We start from the raw sequence: 21,841 nt of genomic DNA on the forward strand, positions 1-21,841 counted from the left end.
TTTTGTCCTGTTTTAGCATTTGGTGAGCCAGCAGAAAGATTCAGATCCAGAAGAGTACAAGCGACTGCATTCTGAGAAGGAGGCACACCTTAAACGTATTCAGCAGCTCAGCGAGGAGAGCAACAGACTTAAAGCAGAGGTGGCCAGGTGAGGGATTATAAATGATGTAACTGCAGGATGTTACAGACCAATCTGTTTCTCCATGCAATCTGAGTGATCTGTTTGACTGTAATTGTAGTGATAATTCATCTTCATCCCTCAATTCTACCCAATCTTTCTGCCCCGTCATCATGAATTTTCCTGATCTCTTCATTCTCTCTATAGGACCAATAATCTAACGACATCCCTGCAAAGCCAGATACAGAGCTTGCGTGACAACATGAGTAAGACAACTGATGAGAGAAATTCGCTAAAGAAGGAGATTGAGACCAAGAACCAGGAGCTCCAGGAGAAGGTGCGGACAATCACCCAGGTCAAGAAGATTGGACGCCGCTACAAGACTCAATATGATGAGCTAAAAGTGGAGCATGACAAGGTGAGAGCTCAGGAGCTGTCCTAGTCTTTAATCCAGAGCTTGAAAAGAAGAGCATGGTTGTATTATACGCTTCAATCCATTGGAAACAGTCGACTAATTCCACCATTGTTGTGCTGGTTTAAGCATAATTAATCTTTCATGGTGTATGTCCTCCAGATGGTAGCTGAGGCCGCGGCAGGTCCATCCCAAGAAGAGGAGGCTCGTCAAGCCTCAGTTCAGGAACTACAGAGCCTCAAAGATTCTCTGAGCCAGGCCGAAACCAGGACCAAAGAGCTGGAGGGACAACTGGAGAACATAAACAAGGTTAGATATCACAAGTCACTCGGGTTTGAGCTAAAGGTTTTGACTGGGCTGTACGCTCTGTAGCCGGGCTCATGTTCCCCTCAGCCTCTTATCAGAGAGGCAGAGCACTGCACTGTGATCAGCTTGAGAGATCATATAACTTGCATAGTTTAAGCCATTGCAAAAGTAATCTTGAAACAGGCAGTAACTAGACAGCATTAATTTATATGTCCCATCCACTGAATAAGCATGCTTGCCTTTTTTATTTGCATACAAACATTAATTTGCACCATGTCCTCCTGGCCTGCCTCAGGTGGTTTCAGAGCGTGAGACTGAGGTGCGCAACACCCAGGAACAGTCATCCAGGCTGCAGGCAGAGCTGACCAGGCTGAGGCAGGAGCTGCAGGATAAGGCTTCCCAGGAGGATACACTGAGACAGCAGATGGCAGACAAGGAGGACAAGACCAGGAAAGCCATCGTTTATGCCAAGCAGAAGATCAGCCAGCTCATGGGTGAGAGGGTGTTCCTTACATTACCACCAGTCCTTATCTTCTAGATTCTTCTCTCCATCTGCTGGTTATTCTAGTGTTTCTTGTATGTTTTATTGGAATCTGAGACCCAACTAATTTATGCCCAGGCACCAAAGACCAGTTGCAGAAGGAAAATGAGGAGCTAAAGCAGCAGCGTGAGGAATTGGAGGTGCGAGTGAGTGCTCTCAAGTCCCAATATGAGGGCCGTCTGAGTCGACAGGAGAGAGAACTGAGAGACCTGCGAGGTCAGCAGGAGAGACAAGAGCAAAGAGACGAGCCAGCTGAAGCAGGTCCTAGCAAGGTGAGAATCTGCTTTAAAGTTGTTGTTTTTTAAATAATAACTTATTTCTACTTTTGTCTAAATGCATTAATCTAAACAAAACACGGACTGTTTACCATGTAATTGCATGAATAGTTTTCTTAGATTTTTTTTTTACTTTTTTTTTTTCAGTAAATTTGAATACCCATGGAGACATGCAGTCAAGTGTTAATGCAGGTTGCTGAGACAAGCATGAAGCAAACTGAAAATAAACAAAGTTCTTTTAGCACTTTTGTAGAGTCATTAGTTTCTTAGTCATTAGTTGCCATAAACTAGAAATTACATCAAGTTTTCAGGACTGTAAAATTACCTCAGGTTCTGTTCCTAGAGCCAAAGAGCATTTTTAAAGTTTAATGCTGTGTCATGTCATTATATGAGACAACTGCTCTTCCACAGGTGATGCCTTGGATACACAATTGACGAGTTAATTTGATAGATTAGAGAATTGCAACTTGCTGACAGTATTGTAGTGCTAAGCGGTACAAGAATGTGAGACATGTCTAAAAAAGCATGTCCAGTGGCATTGTTGTATGTGTGGGTGGAACTACAGTATCATGACTTGAAGCATCTTGTTGGTCTCCATTGTGACTTTTGTCTCTCTGTCCTGATTTTTAGACCCAGGAGCAGCAGAGGAGCACAGAACAGAGACAGATCAGTCTGAAAACTACCCCAGCTGCTGACAGGGGCAGGTATGAAACACAACTGCAAAAGCTGCTTGTCATATATACGTTTACTGCAGTGCAACAGGGGTACATAGGAGTGAACAGACCATACTTTTTCCTTCAGTTGTTTTTACTTGTTCAAATATTTCTTATTATAAAATGTACTTCAGTCCTAGTGGAGTCATTATTTTAGCCCCGATCTTTGTTTCTTTCAGCACTAGCAGCTCTGAGCCTCCAACTGCCAACATTAAACCAACACCTGTAGTGGCCACAGCCAGCAAGCAACCTGTCAATCCCGGGAACAAACCAACTCCAAGGGCAAGCATCAGGCCCATGATCACCCCAGCTACTGTACCCACCCCGACGCCCACCGCTACTGTCATGCCCACCACACAGGTGGAGACCCAGGAAGGTAAGTCTAACAACAAAACTTCAGATATGAATGTAGGAAACCAGCCAACAGAGTAATACCCCTAGAGATTAGTCTCAAGTGACCAGATGTAGGATTTAGTCTTGAACCCCCTTCCAACATCGACAAAGAACGATTCCTTGAAATGTATCTTGATGCTATATAATGCTGCCCATGGTTCAGTGAAGAGGTTTTGCTACGGTACAGTATTTCTAATTCGCTCTTCATCAGCTGAAACCCTTTTCCACTGACCGTATTTCCTCTATAGCCATGCAGTCTACAGACGGCCCACCAGTGGAGCATGTGACCGTGTATGGTAGTGCAAGCGGCTCGGTGCGCTCCGCCAGCCCTAACATCCAGACCACTTTAGCGAGCCCCATGCTGACTGTGCAGCAGACCCAGACGCAGGCCACAGCTTTTGTCCAGCCAACGCAGCAACAGAGTGTGACCCACGCAGAGCCGGCCAATCAGGAGCCACCACCTGTGGTAATCGAGGCGACTCCCAGCTCGCAGGTGGAACGGCCGTCAACATCTTCCACCTCCTCTGTGTTTGGGACTGGTGAGAAACTATATCTTTGAAAGTTGAGATGACTAAAGGTTTATGGGGAATAGCAATGCAATTTTATTATGATGTCATATTTTTAGAGATAAAGAGGTACAGTACACAAGTATTTAAAGAAATAAAGAGTTAGTAAAATACCCTTAGTACCTCAAAATACATTGCTTATTATAATGAACTTATAATGTTGGATTTAACACACTACTGCTACTATTTTGCAAATCTTTAGAAGGAAAAACATGCTGTATTGCCAAGTGAATACAAATGCTCATTTTTGGATGTGTATCAAACAGATTGGGGGAAACATGCGTTCAAGTAATTTCCTGTACTTACTGCTACAAATTAAACAATAACGAGCATGAGTGCAGGCACACATGGCTCTTTCAGCTATCAAGTATGGTTTAAAAGTATCATTATAACATCACTATTAGGGAAAGGTCTAAACAATACCCATCCCTTATTTCCAGTTTCAGCAACACCAGGAACCTCTTCCATGTCCAAAAGACCTCGTGAAGAAGAGGAAAGCACCACCATGGTCACTGACACAGAGGCCTCCCAGGAGGATACCTCCAGGGCTCCTATACCTAAGAAGCTGCGCATTATCCAGAGAGTGGGTCCAGAGGTGAGGAGCAGGGTTACAAATAAATCCTAATAGGTGTTTTTATTGTTTTTTAATGATCTGAAAATTGTCGGCACAGTTCTTAATGTGTCATGTGTTCTCCTCAGGAGGAGGTGCTGGCTGAGGACAGTGCTGAGGCGGAGGGAATGGTGCCAACAGACAGTCAAGACGGTGCAGAAGCCAGCCAGGTCAGATATTATCTAATACAAATGAATAATGCATTTTCCATTATCTCTTTATTTTAAGGTGTTAAACTTCTTTTTGTTTGCAGACAAAACTTCCCCAGTATCTCATTAAGATGCTTTGGTATGATTAAAGAGCACAAATAAGGCCAAGATTATATCATCAAATAAGCAGTTTTCTTTTTCCCTTCGTGCATTTTGCTGATCACTTGTGTCACGGAAGAATAATGGCCCATTACTTGTTTTGTACCATAAAGCAATCTCTTAGAGCTATAAATCATTCTGTCTGGTAAATACAGTGTAACAGGCAGGAGTAGTTAATAATAATGTTGCAGAATTAATTTGGTAATTACTTTTTGGTACTACATGTAGCACAGCTTTTTTATGGATGATATTAGTTCTTTATCAATTATTGACCAAAAGTGTTGAGTAGAACACAAGTTGTTCATGGCGATCATTGTTTCGCCCTGCAGACGGAGGAGTTTCCAACACTGGAGGATGGAGACGAAGGCACAGCCTCCCAGTCTGTCGCGATGGACCAAGAGGTTACCTTGACACAAAGTGAAACCCCTGACCACCAGCAGCGAGAAGTCATCATCATCGTAACGGACACAGAGAGTGAGGAAGACCAAGAAGAGGAGGATGAAGAGGAAGAAGAGCAGGTAGAGACTTTTTCAAAAACAGTATGTATCAATGCGGAAATTTGTCTCGGTTTTCCTCCCAACTAATTTGATCACTGCTCAATGTAGGACTACGATGAGGAGGAGGAAGAGGAAGATGAGGAAGAAGAGGAAGAGGAGGAAGATGAAGAAGACGAGGAGGAAGATGACGGAGGGATGGGGGAAGAAGGGGAGGACAGTAACGAAGGGAGCGGCGACGGCAACGAGGCTTACGAGGGAGACGACACGGAGGTTCGATTACACACGACGTGCTCCGTCACAGCTTTATGCTCCGACACCCACGCAACCATCATATCCAGTATAAGTTAACCCTTCCCACACTTTCAGTCAGGGATTTACACACCCTTTCCCGCTCACGCTCAGTTTTTCCACAACGTCTCGTGTCACGGTCTTACTCACATTTTTACCCCTCTGTCGTAACTTTCTGTCTGCGTGCCAGCTGTGTGTGGGTGTGGGCGCCTATGTGTTGACTCGAGTTGTTTACCTTTTTTCTACATGTTCAGTGGAATGAGTCAGTGTCTGCAAAGGGACACTTAACGGTCTTTCACTTGTAATCTGCATGTGTGAAAGTTGTTTGATGTGGTGAGTCTGCAAACCACCGCCCAGTGTTTGTGTGTGTGTGTGTAGTTTCGACATTAAATAATACATTTTTACAACTTTTTAAAGGCAGTTGTTAGAAGAAAAAGGCACATAACATCTGACACAGTGTCTGGTGATTAACACCATGCAATAAAATCTGAACTCTGTCTGTGTCACCTCTTTCTACAAGAACGTTTAGGCACATCGGAGAGGTTGTCCCTGGAAAATACTTAGTTTTTGTTACACTTCTAAGGGTTTACTTTAAATTTTCTAGAATTTTATTTATCCTGTAAACTTGGGTGGAAAATCGAAATGTTTTAGAGCTACAGCGTTTAATCGACTGATCAAATAGTCGATCAACAGAAAATTAAACGCCAATTAGTTTGATAATTGTCTTCTTTTTTTTTAAGAAGAAAATGCACAAATTCTCTGGTTCCAGCTTCTTAAACGTGAATGTTTTCTGTTTTTTTTTTGTTTGTTTGTTTGTTTGTTTTTTTTGTATGACAGTGAATATCTTTGGCTTGTGGACAAAAGAAGATATTTTAGGTTGCATCTTGGTGTTTGGGAAACATCAACATTTTTTTTTATCATTTTAAGACTAAATGACTAATCAGTTAATCGAGAAAATAATCAACCGATTAATCGCTAACGGGAATAATCATTAGTATGTAATAGTTGCTGTCCTATTTTGCTTATGATTGAACATATTTATGAGACTATCACTTATTAAATGATGCTGACATTCTCAAGTTATGAGGTCAGTCTTACAATTTAACTAAAACCTCAAATTTAAACAAAACATCTTGCCTTATTTCTATTTAATGTGTTCATTGTGGCTTCATGATGTAACGGTTTTCTCCTTTTTTACCTCTTATTTCTGCCTTCTGGCTGGGAACTGCATTGTCCATATTCTGAATAATAGTATTTTACATCAAATATAGAACATGTCTTTGTTGGTTATAACTTGTGTTTTTCCTGATTTACAGTGTTTCTATAAAGTTTGTCAGGTAATGCTGGATTCACAAAGGTTTCTCACCTTTTTTAAACTAATATGTATGGAAAAAGTGTTTTTTTTTTGGAATTTTTAAACTTTTTAAAAAGTATGTTTGTTCCATGCAGGGAGAAAATGTAACATAATCTGTATGTAGTGCTCTGCCAGTATATCTTGGCATCAGTATTGCCCTGCTGATTTTCTTTACTGCACATCTTTACTCTCCCTGTTTTTCTTATTTCCTGTTTCTTTTGGGCCTCTTTAACATTTTGAAATTCTACTCATGGTTTTCCTTTTTCTCTTATGACTCTCGTCTTTTATTATTTCCTTTTGTTCTTTCCTTTCTCAGGGGGCTGATGTAACAGACCCGGGCACAGAGACAGAAGAGAGTTTGGGGGCGTCTGACTCCACCCAGAGGCCTGCAGATTCCCAGACACCCAGCTGTAAGATCCAGGAAAGCATGTCGAATGCACATACGTAGATCCACCTCAAACTCTCCACATGCGCTCACACACTATCCCGTCATCCACTTAGTTATCTGAGACTTCAGGATGACTGAGAAAGATGTAATATGTTGTTGTCTGTCTGAAAGGAAGAGTGGACCAACTGTGAGCCAAAATAAAGGTCATTTCTAACAAGGGCACATAATGGTTGCTTTTCTTTGAAAATGAATCACATGAAAGTTTTTAAGTTGTTGTGCTCATGCTGTAGCGCTTTATTGCTGAAGCTCTTAAATGTAAAACGCATCTTGAGTACAGTAAACAGGTTGGAGACACATTATTAGAAGACCATTCAGATACTGGAATGTAATTCAGTTTATTCATTTCACCACAAAGAAAATAGATCCTTCCGTTAATTTGGTCGTGTCTGCTACCGTTTTAGTCGAAGGCAGCGCGATGGAGGTCTTCTCTACAGAACAACCAATCACAAGCTCTGGTACACGCATGCCCCAGTCACCACGGAGACCAACGCATCAGCTACCCGCCCGCCTGAATACTCACCCCACCCCGACATCAGAACTGGGACCGCCTGCTCAGGTTCAGGTATGGAGGAATAGAGTGACTGATCTGTATTCGTCAATAATGAAAGTATAAAAAAGAAAGAACATAACTTAATATTTTTAGTGGCACAGAGCAATATTTAATAGTTTCATTATATATCACAGTGTATTCCTGTTCGTCGAGTCCCTCAGCTTGCTCCTGGCATGCCCAGCAGTGCTGTAAGTCAACATTCTCTTCAATTGGAGAAAATCCAAAAATATACTGTATTTACCTTAATTATATAAATGTTAGTGTAAATATTTAATCCTGTGTTTGCGTGTGTTTGTGTCCAACGCTTTTCTGTCGTCTCTCTGTCTGCAGCAGCACTTCTTTGATGATGATGACAGAATGGTTCCCAGCACGCCAACTCTGGTTGTACCACACCGCTCTGATGGTTTTGACCAGGCCATCCAGTAAGTCTCACACACACACACACAAATTTCAGATTTATTAGTAATAAAATCATTGGTAACACTGCAGATAATACTGACCTAACATCATTTTTGGCTTTGTTTTTAGTGTAACTTTAGGTTTCTGGGGTTTATTTAAGAGATCAAGTGATTTTACTTCTGTACTTTGTTGGGCTGCCACTTTTTCAAACAGTCAAGTTCGAACAAATTCAAACTATCAAGTAATCCATTCAAATTAATATGAACACAACCCATATACGGTAATGTGTCAGATACAATTTGCTGTGACTGTCATAAGCATATATGGCCAAAAATGTCCATCCGTAGAGAGAGTGTCTTACCGTTCAGTAGTCTATATTTTCCCGAGTGGTTTCATACAACTGTGTCTTTCTTGAGATAGCAGTGCGTCAGTCGAGGTTGTAGAGTTGACGTTACTCCACTCATTTGATGCCTCTGCTGCCTCACTTGTCTTTGTTGGTAAATTTGCCGCCTACAGTATGGTGTTGCCCCCAAAATACTTCCACACTGCTTCTCAGATGCTTCGGTGTCATGATTATTCAATCAGCACGGCTTTGCTCACTACTGTCGTCCTATTTTTATTTATTAACTGAGTTTACTGATAGGTCAAAGAGCATGCAATGTGTCAAGCTGATAATGAATTTTAATTTGCTGGATCACAAGACAAACTACTTCAAATGGTCTGTTGCTCTTATAAACAGTACATTTTGAATTCAAACAGGTCATTACAGTTTAAAAATTTAATTTTTCCCCACATTCAAATGAAATTTCGAATAAAAAGTGACAGCACTAGTACTTTGTTGATGACTTCTTTTAATGTTTTTGTTTCATTGTATATGTTTTACTTTACATTTTGAGCCACAAATAAAGCATCTCAATGTCATTTTCTTTCAAATTACATTCAAATTTTCATACAGACTTCTACTTTATGGTCTATTTGTTTTATTTTACTTTCATAGTGTTTCTGTCTTGAATGTATATTTTTATAAACAGAGATCCAGAAATACTGCTATCTTGTGGCTCTGGATGACTCTTAGTGTATTTTGTTCATTTATCAGTTCACCACAAGTGGCTGGTGTCCCTCGCTTCCGGTTTGGAGCTTCAGATGACATGCCTCAGACCAGCTCCTCCTCGCACTCCGACCTGGGACAGCTTGCATCACAAGGAGGTACACTACCACCGTATGTTCTACAGTTTCTCTAAAGTTTCTCTAAGCTTCTCTTTTTAACTTCAAATCAATTCTTGTGATTGTCTTCAGGTCTTGGGATGTATGAAAGCCCCCTGTTCCTAGCATCTCATGAAGAGGACTCTGGTGGACGCAGCGTTCCCACCACACCGCTACAAGTGTCAGCGCCAGGTATGTCTATCGTTCTGAAGAGGAGAGATCCAGTCTGGTTTAGCCTTTTCATTAAAATACTCAACACTGTTCACACTTTATAAACATTGACAGTTGACAGTGAGCTGGGAGGAGATTTTCAGATGTCGGAGGACTACCAGGTGCTACAACAACATCAGTGAGTGCATCTTGTTTTCTTCTCTTCCAGTAACAGTCTTCTCAGAGGTGGTTCAGTCAGACGCCGCAGAGCATGCCTCCCAGTCAGTTCCCATGGTGAGCACCTCCACACCGAGCCTGGTCGTGCCAGGAGCAGCCAGTACAGGGGAGGAGAGAGACGATGTCTTCCTGGAGCCAGATACTGATAGGTGAGGCTCACTCCCCTCTGTTAGTCAAAGTCGGTGCTCGTCTCCCTCCCTTTGAACTACAGTGTTATTGCTGAATGCTGTATTTCTGTTCAGTAGTTTTAAGTTCAAGTTTAAATGTAATTCTTCCTTTTCTTTTAAATGTGTTGCTTTTTCCACCGTTAATATCAATAGCAGAATCAAATGAAGAAATTTTATATATAAAAAGTGAACTATAAAAAATGCCTCTTGGGATTTTCTTGCTTTCATGTTTTTACAGGTGATTTTGAAACTGCGCGATTACATAATTTGTTCAGACAGCATGTACTTTATGTGTTGGTATGTTTCCTCCAGGCCCAGTTCAGAAGTGTCAGTGGATGCCGGGGTGTCTCAGGGTGATATGGAGGAGCCAAGCCAGCCGTCTGACAAGGCCAACCTCCCCTCCACCAGCCAGGAGCCCTCCTCCAGCTCTGCAGGTAGAGCGTAGCCTCATGACTGAGCAGCTTCCTGCAAGCAAATGTCTATCTTTATCATGTAATTCCTCTCTTATGTATCTTAAGTTCAGTTCTGACTGCTGTGGTGTTTTTCTAGATACTAGCAGTGCTCCACCTAAACCCTCCAGACCTGGACCCAGCAGACAGCTGCAGCGCTGGCCAGAGAGCGGCGGTGGCCGCATGAAGAGAGGAGGTAACGTATTTGAAAGCACACACACAAAAGTCAAATGTTTATAGAGCTTTTACTGGTCATTTGGGCTAAACAGGTCCAACAGTTCACTGCTCATTTCCTGCTCAATACAACAAAATGGTAGATTTGTGCAAAATGGCTTAAAATGTGTATTAAAGGCATAAAAAAACATTAAGATCCCTTCTCCTCTTCAGTAGTGATACCAAAGTCTCTCTGCAACAAAAGCATACGGTAAAAGAATTTCAAACATATTGTTATCTTTCACTATATAACCCAACCTTGTGTGATATCACAAATGAAAGCAAGAGAAGCTGAACAAAGTAATACTCAGCAACTCCGTGTAGTACAAAAATCACTATTGAATAGTGGTAAGAGGAAATGGGGGTAGACCATGACCAGTAAACTAAAATAAAAAACCTCCTCAGAGTAAAAAAGCTGCATCAATATAAAAGAGACATGTTTCCTTTCTGGAAAAATTGAGTCTCAGCGCAATCAAGTTGACACAGCTTTCTCACACATCGTCCACTCAGCGTTCTTGAGTGAGCGAGCGACTGCAATTAGCAAATGTTTTGCCGCAGTCATGCTCAAGCTGTGGAAAAAAAAAGACATTTTGATGTTAAAATGTCACCCTTAAACAAGATTGTGGTGAAAAGGAGAAATACTAATAACTGACACATCGTGTGGGTGGAGATGCTTTCTAGACTTTGGTATTGAGAAATGTTGTCAGGTCACACGTGTCTCTAATCAGTGCGTTGGAGGTGATTTTTCACTGTTTTTATGTTTACACCACAATCAGCAGCATAAACCCAGACAGTGCTGCTTTTTTTGTCTGATTCAAGGAGCAGGAGAGAGCAGGCTTTCACACAGACTTTTGCAATAACATTTCCATCTTTATTGTAAACCAAATACAAAGACAGATACAGATTTCATCTTTAAAGTTTCAGACTTGCACAAAAAAACATTCAATACTAAACTATTGCTATTCTTCAATAATATATTCGAAAAGTTGCATGCTTGAAAAATCATCCTGAATCTTAAGCTGAGTAACATTTGACCAACAGTAACATTGTGCGCACAAATCCCGACAAATTCATTTTAATCATCAATCATTTCATTTAATACATACAGTACAGTATTTGTTTATTATAGTTCAGTTTTAATTTTGAAGAAAAAAAGAACAGAAAACACTAATTCTTTCAATATTTTCATTATATTGCACATTTTATACAGCCACTGTACATCATTTTTTACATCAGTATAGCGGACTTTGTCTTAAAAATCTCTTTTTATATTCCAACAGGTCAAGCATTTCCTTCTCGGGGTGTACATGGGAGACGATTCGCCAGATGAAGCACTAAAACTGGACAAATATGACTGTAGAGCTTGTCATTCCCTACAGAACCACATTATGCATTTTTCAATCTGAGTGTTCAGTTTCTGTATTCAGTCTTGATAATGTTCGATTGCTCTGAAGCCTGTTTTTTCTTTTGTTTGACTATTGTTTTTTTTTTAATGTACTTAGAAAGTACCTTTTCTGATCAGTCTATGCTGAAGCGATGTGTTTTATGAAGAATGTATTAAACTTTAAAAACAATAAGAACGTGGAAGACAACTTCTTTAGAACAGTCTGTGGTGTTCAGACTTTCTTCGGGCATTTGAAGACTTCGTTGCTCTGAGGTGACGTGTTGGCTTTAGGGGGAACGACGACAGGACGTTCACCTTCTATCCTAACGTTGTAGGATTTGGCTGCAAAAGAAACAGAACAGACAGTTAAGTTTTTAAATTCATAAGTTATGTGTAGGATGTCGTTTTTAGCCATACAACTGCCAGTTTCCATTGCTGGTGAACATGGCGTGACCGACAGAATCAAGCGCCTCCTCCAAGAGTTCAAGTTTTACGGACGCCAACTTGAACTGATTACAAAAGATTCTGTTTCTTGAATGACGTACATGACCAGACAGTAAACCCTTCCTGATGAGACACATTGACTGTAAACTGACATTGACTGATGGTTTTAAACTACAGGTATCATTATTCAAATGGAAACTCTAGTCTGGTTACTGCGTAATAAACTTGATCTTTAGGTGAATGGACGCCACCCTCAGTGACCTTTACATCTGCCTAATCCCCCACCTCACCCTGAGACACCCTGAGACACATGGTCCTTGTTAGGCGTTTCAGACACCATGTGAATGAGGATAACAGAGTGAGGGATGTTATGTTCTTTTGAGAATAAATGATTAAGTATGGAGGAGATGTTAAACTAATTAAAGACTATTTTTACATGATCTTTTTCTTTTTTTAAACCAATATGTTGGGAGCTAATCCAAAATATGGCAAGGTGTTTGTTTCTTCTTTAACTAATAGTCTTGTAAATTTAAACACTAGAATAATTTTAAAGAAAACAAATCCAATTTTTTAATTTAAAAAAAAAAACAGCCCCTAAATCTGTTCTAATTAGAGATATAACTCCAGAACTGGTAAATCTTATAAATAACTTACATCTAGAGAAGACGACGTATTTGTATCCCTCTGGTTCTCTGGTGGTCGGGACGGACACAGCAGCTGTGATGGTGGAGGGGAAACCTTTCCAGGATTGCTGGATGCTGATTGTTGGCCCTAAGAGAGACACTAGAAACAAAACAGTTTAAAATGATGAATAAAATATTCTTTGCTATTTTTACAAATTTTAAGTGGTTATTTTGTTTTTGACATTTTTATGTCCAAACTCACAACTCAACAGTTACAATCTCATAAACAGCACACAGGCTGTTTGTTTCCACTTGCCAATTATTTACAAGCTGGACCTTGCTGCCCCTCTCAACTCAACAACACATGACTCATTTTTTTCAGAGAACAACATGTGTTGTAACTCAAATAAAGCATGTTTATGTGAGTTCAAGCTTATCTGTTGAAATGCTCAGCAAACACACAGTACACTCATCACGGTTACATTTACACAATAACACACAGTGTGCATTTCAACCATTGCATGGATTTGATCTCAAAGCTGTCAGAAATGGGAAAAAATAAATATATATATATTGTATATACCAAAGTTAAGATGCATTTTTTGTTTTGTAATTTTTTTTCATTATTGGGGTACCTGCTTGTCGAGCCAGTCGGTTGCGGACTGTGTGAACTGTGATGTGCTGGACTTTCCTGCCACATGTTGGACTGGTACCAAACTGGTATGAATATTTCTGGACCGATCCCCCTGAAACAATCAAGAGTCAAGTCTTAGAATCCATTCTATCAGAACGTCATTATGATATACAGATTTAACTAATAAAAATCTAAACTTTGTTCATGCCGAAAAGATAAAATACAACACAACAGCAATGACGAAACTAAAAAGAAAGTTATGTAATGAAGAATAAATTATCATTAGAAGACATGCGACAACAGCAGTTCCTCACCTCTCTTGAAGAAGTAGACCGCCTCTCTCCTTCTTCGATACTGAGGCACAGACAGAGCAGCTGTGATGTGGCCCCGAAGCCCATCAAATCCTGTTTGAATTGCTTTTGGATAACCAGGGTCCAAAACATCATTTTCATATCTCCAGTACTGAGGTCCCTGCAAACCAAACCAAAACATTAAACATCTGGGAACTAAAACTGATTAGTTCAGCACTTGTAAAATGGTTTCAGGTAAAATAAAGATGTTTTTAACAGTAAGAATGCATCCTGATAGTGTACAGGGTCACACCCATGCTATCCCAAACTCAGATTTGACAAATGCACTTCTTGGTTCAGATGAGACATTTACCTTGAAAATGTATGTTTTGCCCTGGCAGTTGCATCGGGTAAATGAAGTGTCAATGGGGGATGGGACGCCCCACACTTGTGTGATGCCACGAGCTGGACCCGGCACCCTGTTTCTATCCAGAGACCAGAAGTAGTGCCCTGTGAAACAACATTAGTTCATAAAACTGGTCCACCTACATACAAGATCACTTTAAGAGCATCTTCACATGTTTGAAGTTTAACAATAATAATACTCTGCTTTGAATAATAATTTGTTTTGTCTGATATGGTTTCTCCACAGAGAAGTTCAATTGAATAGTACTAAATCTATGAATATGTAAATATTGTCTGTTTCAAAAGTTTAACTAATGGACAGTAGATGTCTGGAGATCTCAGGTTTCTAAATCACACTTGTAATGTACACATATTCTCTAAACTCAGATTTAAGGTGAACACAGAACAAAAACTTTTCCACCTTGAGCAGAATGTAAAAAAAAGTTTCTACTGTCAAACTCAAGAACAAAAGTAAAACACATTTTTTGCCCACTAACCTCTAAAAACCACCACTGTGCCGTTCTTCAGTGTGGTGACTGCACCGACTGGCCGCCCGCTACACAGGTTTGTATCATTGCTGTCATCTGGGAAAAAAAAGGGACACATTTATGAGGAAAACAAGCAATAAAACAAAGAAACCATGCAATCACAGACGGGGTTACTCTGTGTTAAATGTGATTTTTGTATTCCAAGGCCTGCAGGGACTTTTTCTGCACTGTAACTTTTTTCTGTTCTTTACAGTTTCTGAGTTTTATTTCCAATTACAAAGGACAGCTTGATTCATTTACAGTATGGGGAAAACAGCCACCTCTGTCACTTAATATAAAGTAGCTATACTTTGAAGGAAGCTGTTTTCACCCAGATGCATAATGAAAAAAAGCTCATAAAGCAGGCTGCAAACAGTAATGAATATGTACAAGAAACTAGTGGCCTTAAGCTTTGCAATAGAGTCACTCATGAAAAATAGATTAGATCTCAGTACAGCGTACAGGAAAGAAATTAAGTTGCTCACACTGAAATTTACCCTATTTAGTCACATAAATCATCTTTCGAAGCAATTTATATTCTATGGTTGTTGTGCAGAGGATCTGGACCAACGCTAAAAACATTTCTTACCCGCTTGGTAGTCTCTAGGGTTGTCTGTGTTCAGAGTATCCAGAGGCTTAGTCTCAGGTTTGGAGGTGGGTTTAGTTGGCAGTGGCTTGTGTGGGTCAGGTTTGACCTGAGGTTTTGAGGTGGCTTCTGATGGTTGGGGTTTAGTTGGTTCTGGGGTGACTATTGGTGGATCAGCAGTGGTTTCTCCTGTGGTGACATCATCTGTCGTGTCACTCTTTGCTGCATCTGTGAGTGAGGGAGCATGGGTCGTCAGGGAATCAAGCTCTGCTGCTGGAGAAACACCGGTGGAAGGATCTTGAACGTCCGGCAGAGAAGAGGAAGGGCCTGTTGTGACGTCGTCAGAGTTGTGCTCAGTAACGTCTGGCTCTGTGTTTGAAGTGGTTGCCTCTGGGATGGGTGTTGGGTCCAGCGTTGTAGAGGCAGAGGTGGTGGTGACCTGAGAGTCTTCTGAGGCTGTGGAGGAGTCCTTGGTGAGTTCTGTGGATACTGAAGCTACGGGTGGGCTGGAGGTGGTGGTGGAGGCTTCAGTTGGATCTGCATTCTGTGCCAGCTCTTCTGTCTCCAGCTCTGGGGTGCTGGCTGTGGGATTAGGCTCTGTTTCAGGTACTGAGGTTGAAGCAGGCTGGCTGGAGACCTGCTGAACTGCTGTGGAGGATGGAGAAAGAGTTGTTCCTGAGTCCAGTGAGGTGGTGGACATCTCAGGATCACTTACATCTGGAAGTGGACAAACATGAGTATAAACTGTGTTATTAGATTTAAATTAATATTATGAGACCAGTACTTAAGTACAATTTTAAGGTATTTGTACTTTACTTAAGTATTTCCATTTTATGCTGCTTTATACTTTCACTTCACTACATGTCAAAGGGAAACATTTTCAATTTTTACCTCACGTTTATTTCACAGCTATCATTACTAATTTCTTTGTAGATTAAGATTTTACTCACATAACATATAATCAACTAAAATGAGATATTTTTTTTATTCATTTCACTATCCAACCACTTAGATATTAATGCATCAGTGATAATTGTCCAATGATATAATATATTTTATATATTATAATTTATCACTGTGAAAGAGGCCCTTCAGTCTGCATGAGTACTTTTGATACTTTAAGTACATTTTGCATCTAGAATATTTACATGAGTAAAATTTTGAATGGAGGACTTTTTAGTGTAACAGAGTATTTTTGCAGGATGGTATAGCTACTTTAACTTAAACAATCTCAATATTTCTTCCACCACTGCTCGAGTGTGAAACAAGTTGATAAATTATTTAATTAATGACAGCATATACAGAGGGGTGACAAAATAGAGGAAAAACATGAATAAATGAGTGGCGAAACATGACAAATGCAGATGCTTCCATGTAGAGCTCGAGGGATCATTGAATGGTTTGATGATAATGAAAATGATGTGAATTATACACTAAGGCTTTCACTGTCACCACTGAAAAATAGAGCTCCAGAAACTTGGAGAATTTATGGCAAGGAGCCTTGAAGCTCATCCCAGATATCACATACCTGTGCTATCATTGGGGGAGTCAGTATCGGCCTTTGTTGGTTCGTTATCTGAAGGAGTCGTCTGTGTCTGAGAAGGGACTGTAACTGTCTCTGTGCTCAACTCTGGGTTGTCTTTATGCAGCGTGGGTTCAGTAATAATTTGATCCAGCAGGTCAGCTGGAGGGGATCCGTTGTCGCTGGTGCTTTCTGGGGTAGGACTTGCCTTCGAATCCTCTGGTCCATTGTTGGAAAATTCATCATTGGGAAGTATCTGGCTTGATATATCTACAGGAATGTGACAAGTGAGAAAAGGTGTGGATGTCACACTCATAAAACTTTACCAGGGGAGAGCTTAGATAGATTTATTATCCGTACACATCATTGCTCACCATCACTGGGATCATCTTGTGGAGATGATGACGGATTGGCCTGTGGAATTAAATCGTCATCTGTGGGAAAATAAGACAAAATCAATGAATGTGATATAGAAAGACATTTTAACCCAAACTACTGTATTTCTTTAAAATGTACATAATATTTTCTCGGCATTACTTTACTTTAGCATGCACATCACTCAGACGGTGACATCCCAGACAGAAATGTTACAAAATGTCTTCTTCTTGAGAGAGAAGTAACAAGGATGCAAAAGTATCTCCACCCACAAATTTGCTCCAAGCCAACTCCTGAATTAAAACCTCCAAGAAAATGTTCTTTTTCGTCTTTTCTTGGCCACATCTTGTGACTGAACCTGTGCCCGATACCCTCCCACACTCCTCACAACACTGCTTCCTTGTGTTTCTGTTGGCCAGTGAGGCTTGTGCTCTTGGCTTGTTCTGGTGAGACTTGGTCTCCGAACAAACCACAGAGCCGCAAGTGTGGCACTCAACCATAAACATCTTCCTGCCTTCTTCCTGACATATGCCTTATTAAATGAATTGAGTTCAGTTCATAATAATCATTTAAGTTATTTCAAACAAATTTGTTTGAGTACAGTTCAGAGAGCATCAGTTTCTGTTACTGGAATAAAGTTTCAGTTTCTTTAAGATATGTAAAATATATTTTTGTGTAGCTTCCTTGAGTACATTTCAAAAAGTATAGTCACCTGTGTTGTCTCCATTGCTTAATGGGTCCTCCGTTGCTTCATTCAGAGTTGGCTCTGTGAGAATATTCATGAATAAAGGTTAGAGGGCTAACCATAAAAAGAAAAACATTTTACATCCTAAATGACTGAAAATTTAGTAAAGAAAAATCAAACATCTTGCCAAGACAAATATACCTTTGGGTTTGTTATCTTTTACATTATTGCATGGTGCTGCTACATTGGCTGCTCCATTGATTTCTTCTGTGGTAATTATGAAGACAGAAAATATTGTCAAACATATCCCAATGCTTCAGTGCAGATTACTGCATGCATTGCATGCTACTCCACATGCTGGTGGACATGCAGGCTGTTTGACATTTGATACGAATATTTCTAGCATCTTGTTCTGGTACTTTTAGCTTGTTGTTCATGCAAGTATACTAATCTCAGATTGCGGTAATTATAATTCTTACATAATGATGCAGCCAGGAAAGGTGAGGGCTGATTTTAACATGCAGCCATGCTTTCACTCATACAACCACTAATACATTTGATGGTCATGTATCAAATGATATACATTAAAACACTACATCAAGATGTATGACCACCTTTAACTTTTTTTTCCTTTAACTTTTACCTTCATCAGGATAGCAAGTATCATGAAGATACCACTGCGTAATAAACTGTGAAGGTAATCTGTGGTCGTTAACATGCAGAAAATTTCAAAGAGACACACACATAATCATGCTGAATGTGTTGGAGAAAACTTGCCTTCTGCATCACAGTGAGTCTTGAAATCTGAACAACACTGATTGTACTTGAAGCAATCAGGGTCGCAGTTACACAGCCGGCCTCTCTTGAAGGTTTCTCCACATCGACCTTTACACGAGTTTGCTGTGGCACAACAAACGTGTACAATAAGCTCAGAGATTTAATTACTTTGTTATTCATGAAGAACATTTAGGCAACAGTGTACAGAATATGTAAAGCTGCTCTCTGAGGGGATAGGGATTGTTTGAAAAATCAATGCGAACTTGAAAATCAATGACAACTTCACTGGTGTGTAAGAAATAAGACACAATATGAAAAACGTTTTTGATTAGTGATGTAAAAATGTGTTATCAGTGATTCCAAATGTTTGCATATCAGTGTTGTAGGTTGAGATCAACAGAGTAAATATTAAATAAAGTTGTAAAAACATTAGGAGAGAAAAAGTCTCACTTGTGGTGCATTTTGATTCATAATCTTTGCAGCATTCTCCATAACTCAGGCAGGTATAGTCACACTGACAAGTGTAACCCCTGTAGTACTCGGCACCACATCGTCCTTTGCAGCTTGCTGTTTATGAGAAAGATCACATGGAAACTCAGAAAAAAACATTAGGGAGGGAAATACATTGCGGAAAATCAGATGGTATCAGTGCTTTAGAAGTCACATTGACAGAGGTTACCCCTCTGGTAAATAATTGTTAACATAGTAAACATGAATGAGTACAAGCACAGCAAACACATGATACATCATCCTTAAAAACATCTTGTTTTGCACCTGCATGGATCTAAAAGTCTGGCGCTGAGGAATATATTTCAGTTAAATATTTCTCTGTGTAATAGAAATGTGTCACAAATACTCACTCTGAGCAGCACTAAGAGTCAAGGCACAAGCCAGAAAAACAACAGAACACAGTACAGTGGAAGACATCTTCCTGAACACCTGAAATTGAACGTAAGACACACAAAGAATTAATAAATCAGATTCCAGTTGTATGTGTGTATTAACGTCCGTGGCTGAAACTCCTGAGACAAATACAAGACAGGAAATAAAATGTACCTACCTTGGTTGAGCCTCTGTCTAAATCCTGCTGAAGGTTTGACTCCAGCTGCTTTTATAAGGCTGAGAGAGGCCGGCGAATTTCCCAATAATTGTCGTATCCGGTCTAATTAAAAGCGTTATGATCTCACAGGCTGTATGTAGGGAGGATCCTCCAGTCCAGACCATAGGTCCAGACATCATGAATCCCCACAAACAGCTGGAAGCACACCAACACCCATCTGTGCCAGACAGACAGCTGACATCATACACTTACACACATCATACACAACTACACAGAGCAAAAGAGAAAGAAAAGTGTTTGTGACCTGCTATTCACTCACAAATGGTTGGGTGAGCATAATACGTTCACATCCAGTTTTTTGTTTCTGGCAAGACCATTTTTCTAATTATTTGGATTTTTCATATCAAGTTTATTCAGTTATATTATCTCTATATTTTATTACCCACCATGAAGGTCTTAGTGCTGTTTTCAAAGCTCGCCACACACTGCCAGATATAAAATTCTGGTGGAAAAACACTATCTCTTTGAATATTAATTTATTTATGTTGGTCTAAACACAGTCATGGTTAAACACACTCACCAAGCACCTTACTAGATACACCTGTGAAATCTAATGCAATCCAATACAAAAGCTCTGCCATAAATTCTACTTTTATGAAGTTTATACATTTTCAGTTTTTGTTGACATTGTCAAAAAGGTGATAATTCTACTTTATGTTTATTATTGAGGTCATAGTGGGTGGTGGTGTACTGGAGTGCATTATATTGAACAGTGTTCCCAATATTTTTACCCCCTCACGTATGTTAACAGGTTAACAGGTGTTCCTAATAAAGTGATTGTTGAGTGTATATTGAGTGTAAAACTACTGAAGTCAGCCTACAAAATACCCACCATCTGTATGTTTTGAATGTCGGTATGTAAACTCCCCCACAGATTGTAACACCCTCAAGTTCCCAGAAATACTGAGGACATGACCTCAGTGTCCCCATAGTCCTCATTTCTGGGTGATCGTTTTCACAAGAGTGTAGTAAACTTATCTCCACTGGCAGCCAAAAAGTTATGATATCAAAAAGTTATGATATCAACAAGACTACTCATACTTGACCTAAGCATGTTAGGTATTTGTTTTGTTTGTTTGTGTTTCCACAGAGATTTTGATAACGCATCGTGAGGTGTCTGGATCGCAGTGGTAGAAAATATAATTTTGAAGTACTTGTATTTTACTTGTGTATTTCATTTTTTTGCTACTTTATACTATACTCCACTACATTTAATAGATAAATATTGTACTTTTTATATTATTTATTTGACAGTAACAGTTACTAGTTACTTTTCAGGCTTTACAGTGAAACGCAAGATTAAACCAGTGTTTCCTTTTCAGCTTGTGACCCCTTACAATAAAGCAGTGTCTAGAAGGGTCTGTATGTCTTTGAGTTGTTAGCAGTTATAAATTATTATATAATACAGCATATATATAATTATGTCTTCCCTTCTAAATTTCTCAGATGGTATCATTTCAGTTAATGGTCGAGACTGAAATCATCCAACATTTCTCAAATATATCTTGGGACCCCTAAGGAGGGGACCCGAAACCTAATCAACCTAACAATTAAATGCTACTTACACGCTGATGGATCAATACATACAACCTTATAATGTCATACATAAAAAATATATACAGAACTAATAATTTTACTTTTGATATTTTAAGTACATATTTTGGCACAAGGACTTACCTTATAGTTGTAATTCAGTACCTACATTAATGTATTGGTACTACTTAAGCAGAAGTGGATGAGTGGTTCTTCCACCACTGCCGGATTGATGAGGGAGGTGAAAAAAAACCCAAAAGACAAGTGGAGTCAGTGGTGAATCCATCCATTGTTTTCTATATCAGGACACCACAAAGTGCATTATCAGAAAATGATCACGGTCAATTATCAAAGATAAATGGAAACTTGTATTTAAATGGTCACCATGTTCTAACCATAGTTAGTTAAACCAATGGGCTGAGCTGAAAGAATATATGTTTGAAATATTTATCATTTAGTGTATTTTACAGTGACCTTATAGCAGTGTTTCTTAATATGTTACATCACATCTGGTCCTGTTGTAATGTTTCAATATATTCAAGATATTCAATTAAAATTGTGAATTGGAATGTGACATAGGCCTTTTTTTTAAAGACTATGTAGGAAGCTCCAAATGGATAATATTGAAATTATTTTGTGTTTCTCTTGGGCTTCTTAATTTTAAAATGATCTCGTTTATTTAAAAATATAGCACTATTGACATATTGGGTTCCTACAAGCATACTCCATATCAGGTCCTG

At 39.6% G+C, this 21,841-nt stretch overlaps 2 protein-coding genes across 4 annotated transcripts in view; one reads left to right on the forward strand and one right to left on the reverse strand.

The window, feature by feature from the left end:
* The window catches only part of tprb (translocated promoter region b, nuclear basket protein), a 25,511-nt gene extending 13,744 nt beyond the window's left edge, over positions 1 to 11,767 (forward strand). The window contains exons 30-51 of one of the 2 annotated variants that reach the window (XM_067596468.1): positions 17 to 147; positions 325 to 535; positions 692 to 838; positions 1,131 to 1,329; positions 1,455 to 1,648; positions 2,282 to 2,355; positions 2,544 to 2,740; positions 3,006 to 3,296; positions 3,764 to 3,918; positions 4,023 to 4,103; positions 4,571 to 4,759; positions 4,847 to 5,008; positions 6,697 to 6,790; positions 7,230 to 7,390; positions 7,513 to 7,566; positions 7,709 to 7,800; positions 8,874 to 8,983; positions 9,074 to 9,172; positions 9,360 to 9,516; positions 9,847 to 9,968; positions 10,084 to 10,179; positions 11,477 to 11,767. In XM_067596468.1, coding sequence (XP_067452569.1) covers positions 17 to 147; positions 325 to 535; positions 692 to 838; positions 1,131 to 1,329; positions 1,455 to 1,648; positions 2,282 to 2,355; positions 2,544 to 2,740; positions 3,006 to 3,296; positions 3,764 to 3,918; positions 4,023 to 4,103; positions 4,571 to 4,759; positions 4,847 to 5,008; positions 6,697 to 6,790; positions 7,230 to 7,390; positions 7,513 to 7,566; positions 7,709 to 7,800; positions 8,874 to 8,983; positions 9,074 to 9,172; positions 9,360 to 9,516; positions 9,847 to 9,968; positions 10,084 to 10,179; positions 11,477 to 11,526 — 3,066 coding nt within the window. In that variant the 3' untranslated portion in view covers positions 11,527 to 11,767. The remainder of the gene's footprint in view (positions 1 to 16; positions 148 to 324; positions 536 to 691; positions 839 to 1,130; positions 1,330 to 1,454; positions 1,649 to 2,281; positions 2,356 to 2,543; positions 2,741 to 3,005; positions 3,297 to 3,763; positions 3,919 to 4,022; positions 4,104 to 4,570; positions 4,760 to 4,846; positions 5,009 to 6,696; positions 6,791 to 7,229; positions 7,391 to 7,512; positions 7,567 to 7,708; positions 7,801 to 8,873; positions 8,984 to 9,073; positions 9,173 to 9,359; positions 9,517 to 9,846; positions 9,969 to 10,083; positions 10,180 to 11,476) is intronic. The other variant, XM_067596469.1, reaches the window with a different exon arrangement.
* prg4b (proteoglycan 4b) lies at positions 11,046 to 19,643 on the reverse strand. Of its 2 annotated transcripts, XM_067596487.1 has the most exons (15): positions 19,509 to 19,643; positions 19,309 to 19,387; positions 18,899 to 19,015; positions 18,449 to 18,571; positions 17,873 to 17,938; positions 17,699 to 17,752; positions 16,986 to 17,045; positions 16,618 to 16,881; positions 15,093 to 15,806; positions 14,474 to 14,560; positions 13,945 to 14,081; positions 13,596 to 13,752; positions 13,283 to 13,393; positions 12,679 to 12,807; positions 11,046 to 11,922 (listed from the first exon to the last, which is right to left on the reverse strand). In XM_067596487.1, the coding sequence occupies exons 2-15, from the start codon at positions 19,373 to 19,375 to the stop codon at positions 11,813 to 11,815; spliced, it is 2,196 nt and encodes a 731-aa protein (XP_067452588.1). In that variant the 5' UTR covers positions 19,376 to 19,387; positions 19,509 to 19,643; the 3' UTR covers positions 11,046 to 11,812. The 2 variants fall into 2 exon arrangements, with proteins under 2 accessions (XP_067452588.1, XP_067452589.1); XM_067596488.1 differs by lacking the exon at positions 17,873 to 17,938 and having other exon boundaries at positions 19,509 to 19,642.
* Between the last annotated feature and the right edge of the window lie 2,198 nt (positions 19,644 to 21,841).

Source organism: Thunnus thynnus, chromosome 8 (genome assembly GCF_963924715.1).
Source record: "Thunnus thynnus chromosome 8, fThuThy2.1, whole genome shotgun sequence".
NCBI lineage: Eukaryota > Metazoa > Chordata > Actinopteri > Scombriformes > Scombridae > Thunnus > Thunnus thynnus.

Coding starts and splice junctions, on each gene's coding strand:
- prg4b (XM_067596487.1), bottom strand. CDS start 19,375: ATGTCTTCCACTGTACTGTGTTCTGTTGTTTTTCTGGCTTGTGCCTTG. Junction 17,939..18,448: donor GACTCACTGTGATGCAGAAG/GCAAGTTTTCTC, acceptor TAATTACCACAG/AAGAAATCAATGGAGCAGCC. Junction 17,046..17,698: donor AAGCAATGGAGACAACACAG/GTGACTATACTT, acceptor ATTTTCCCACAG/ATGACGATTTAATTCCACAG.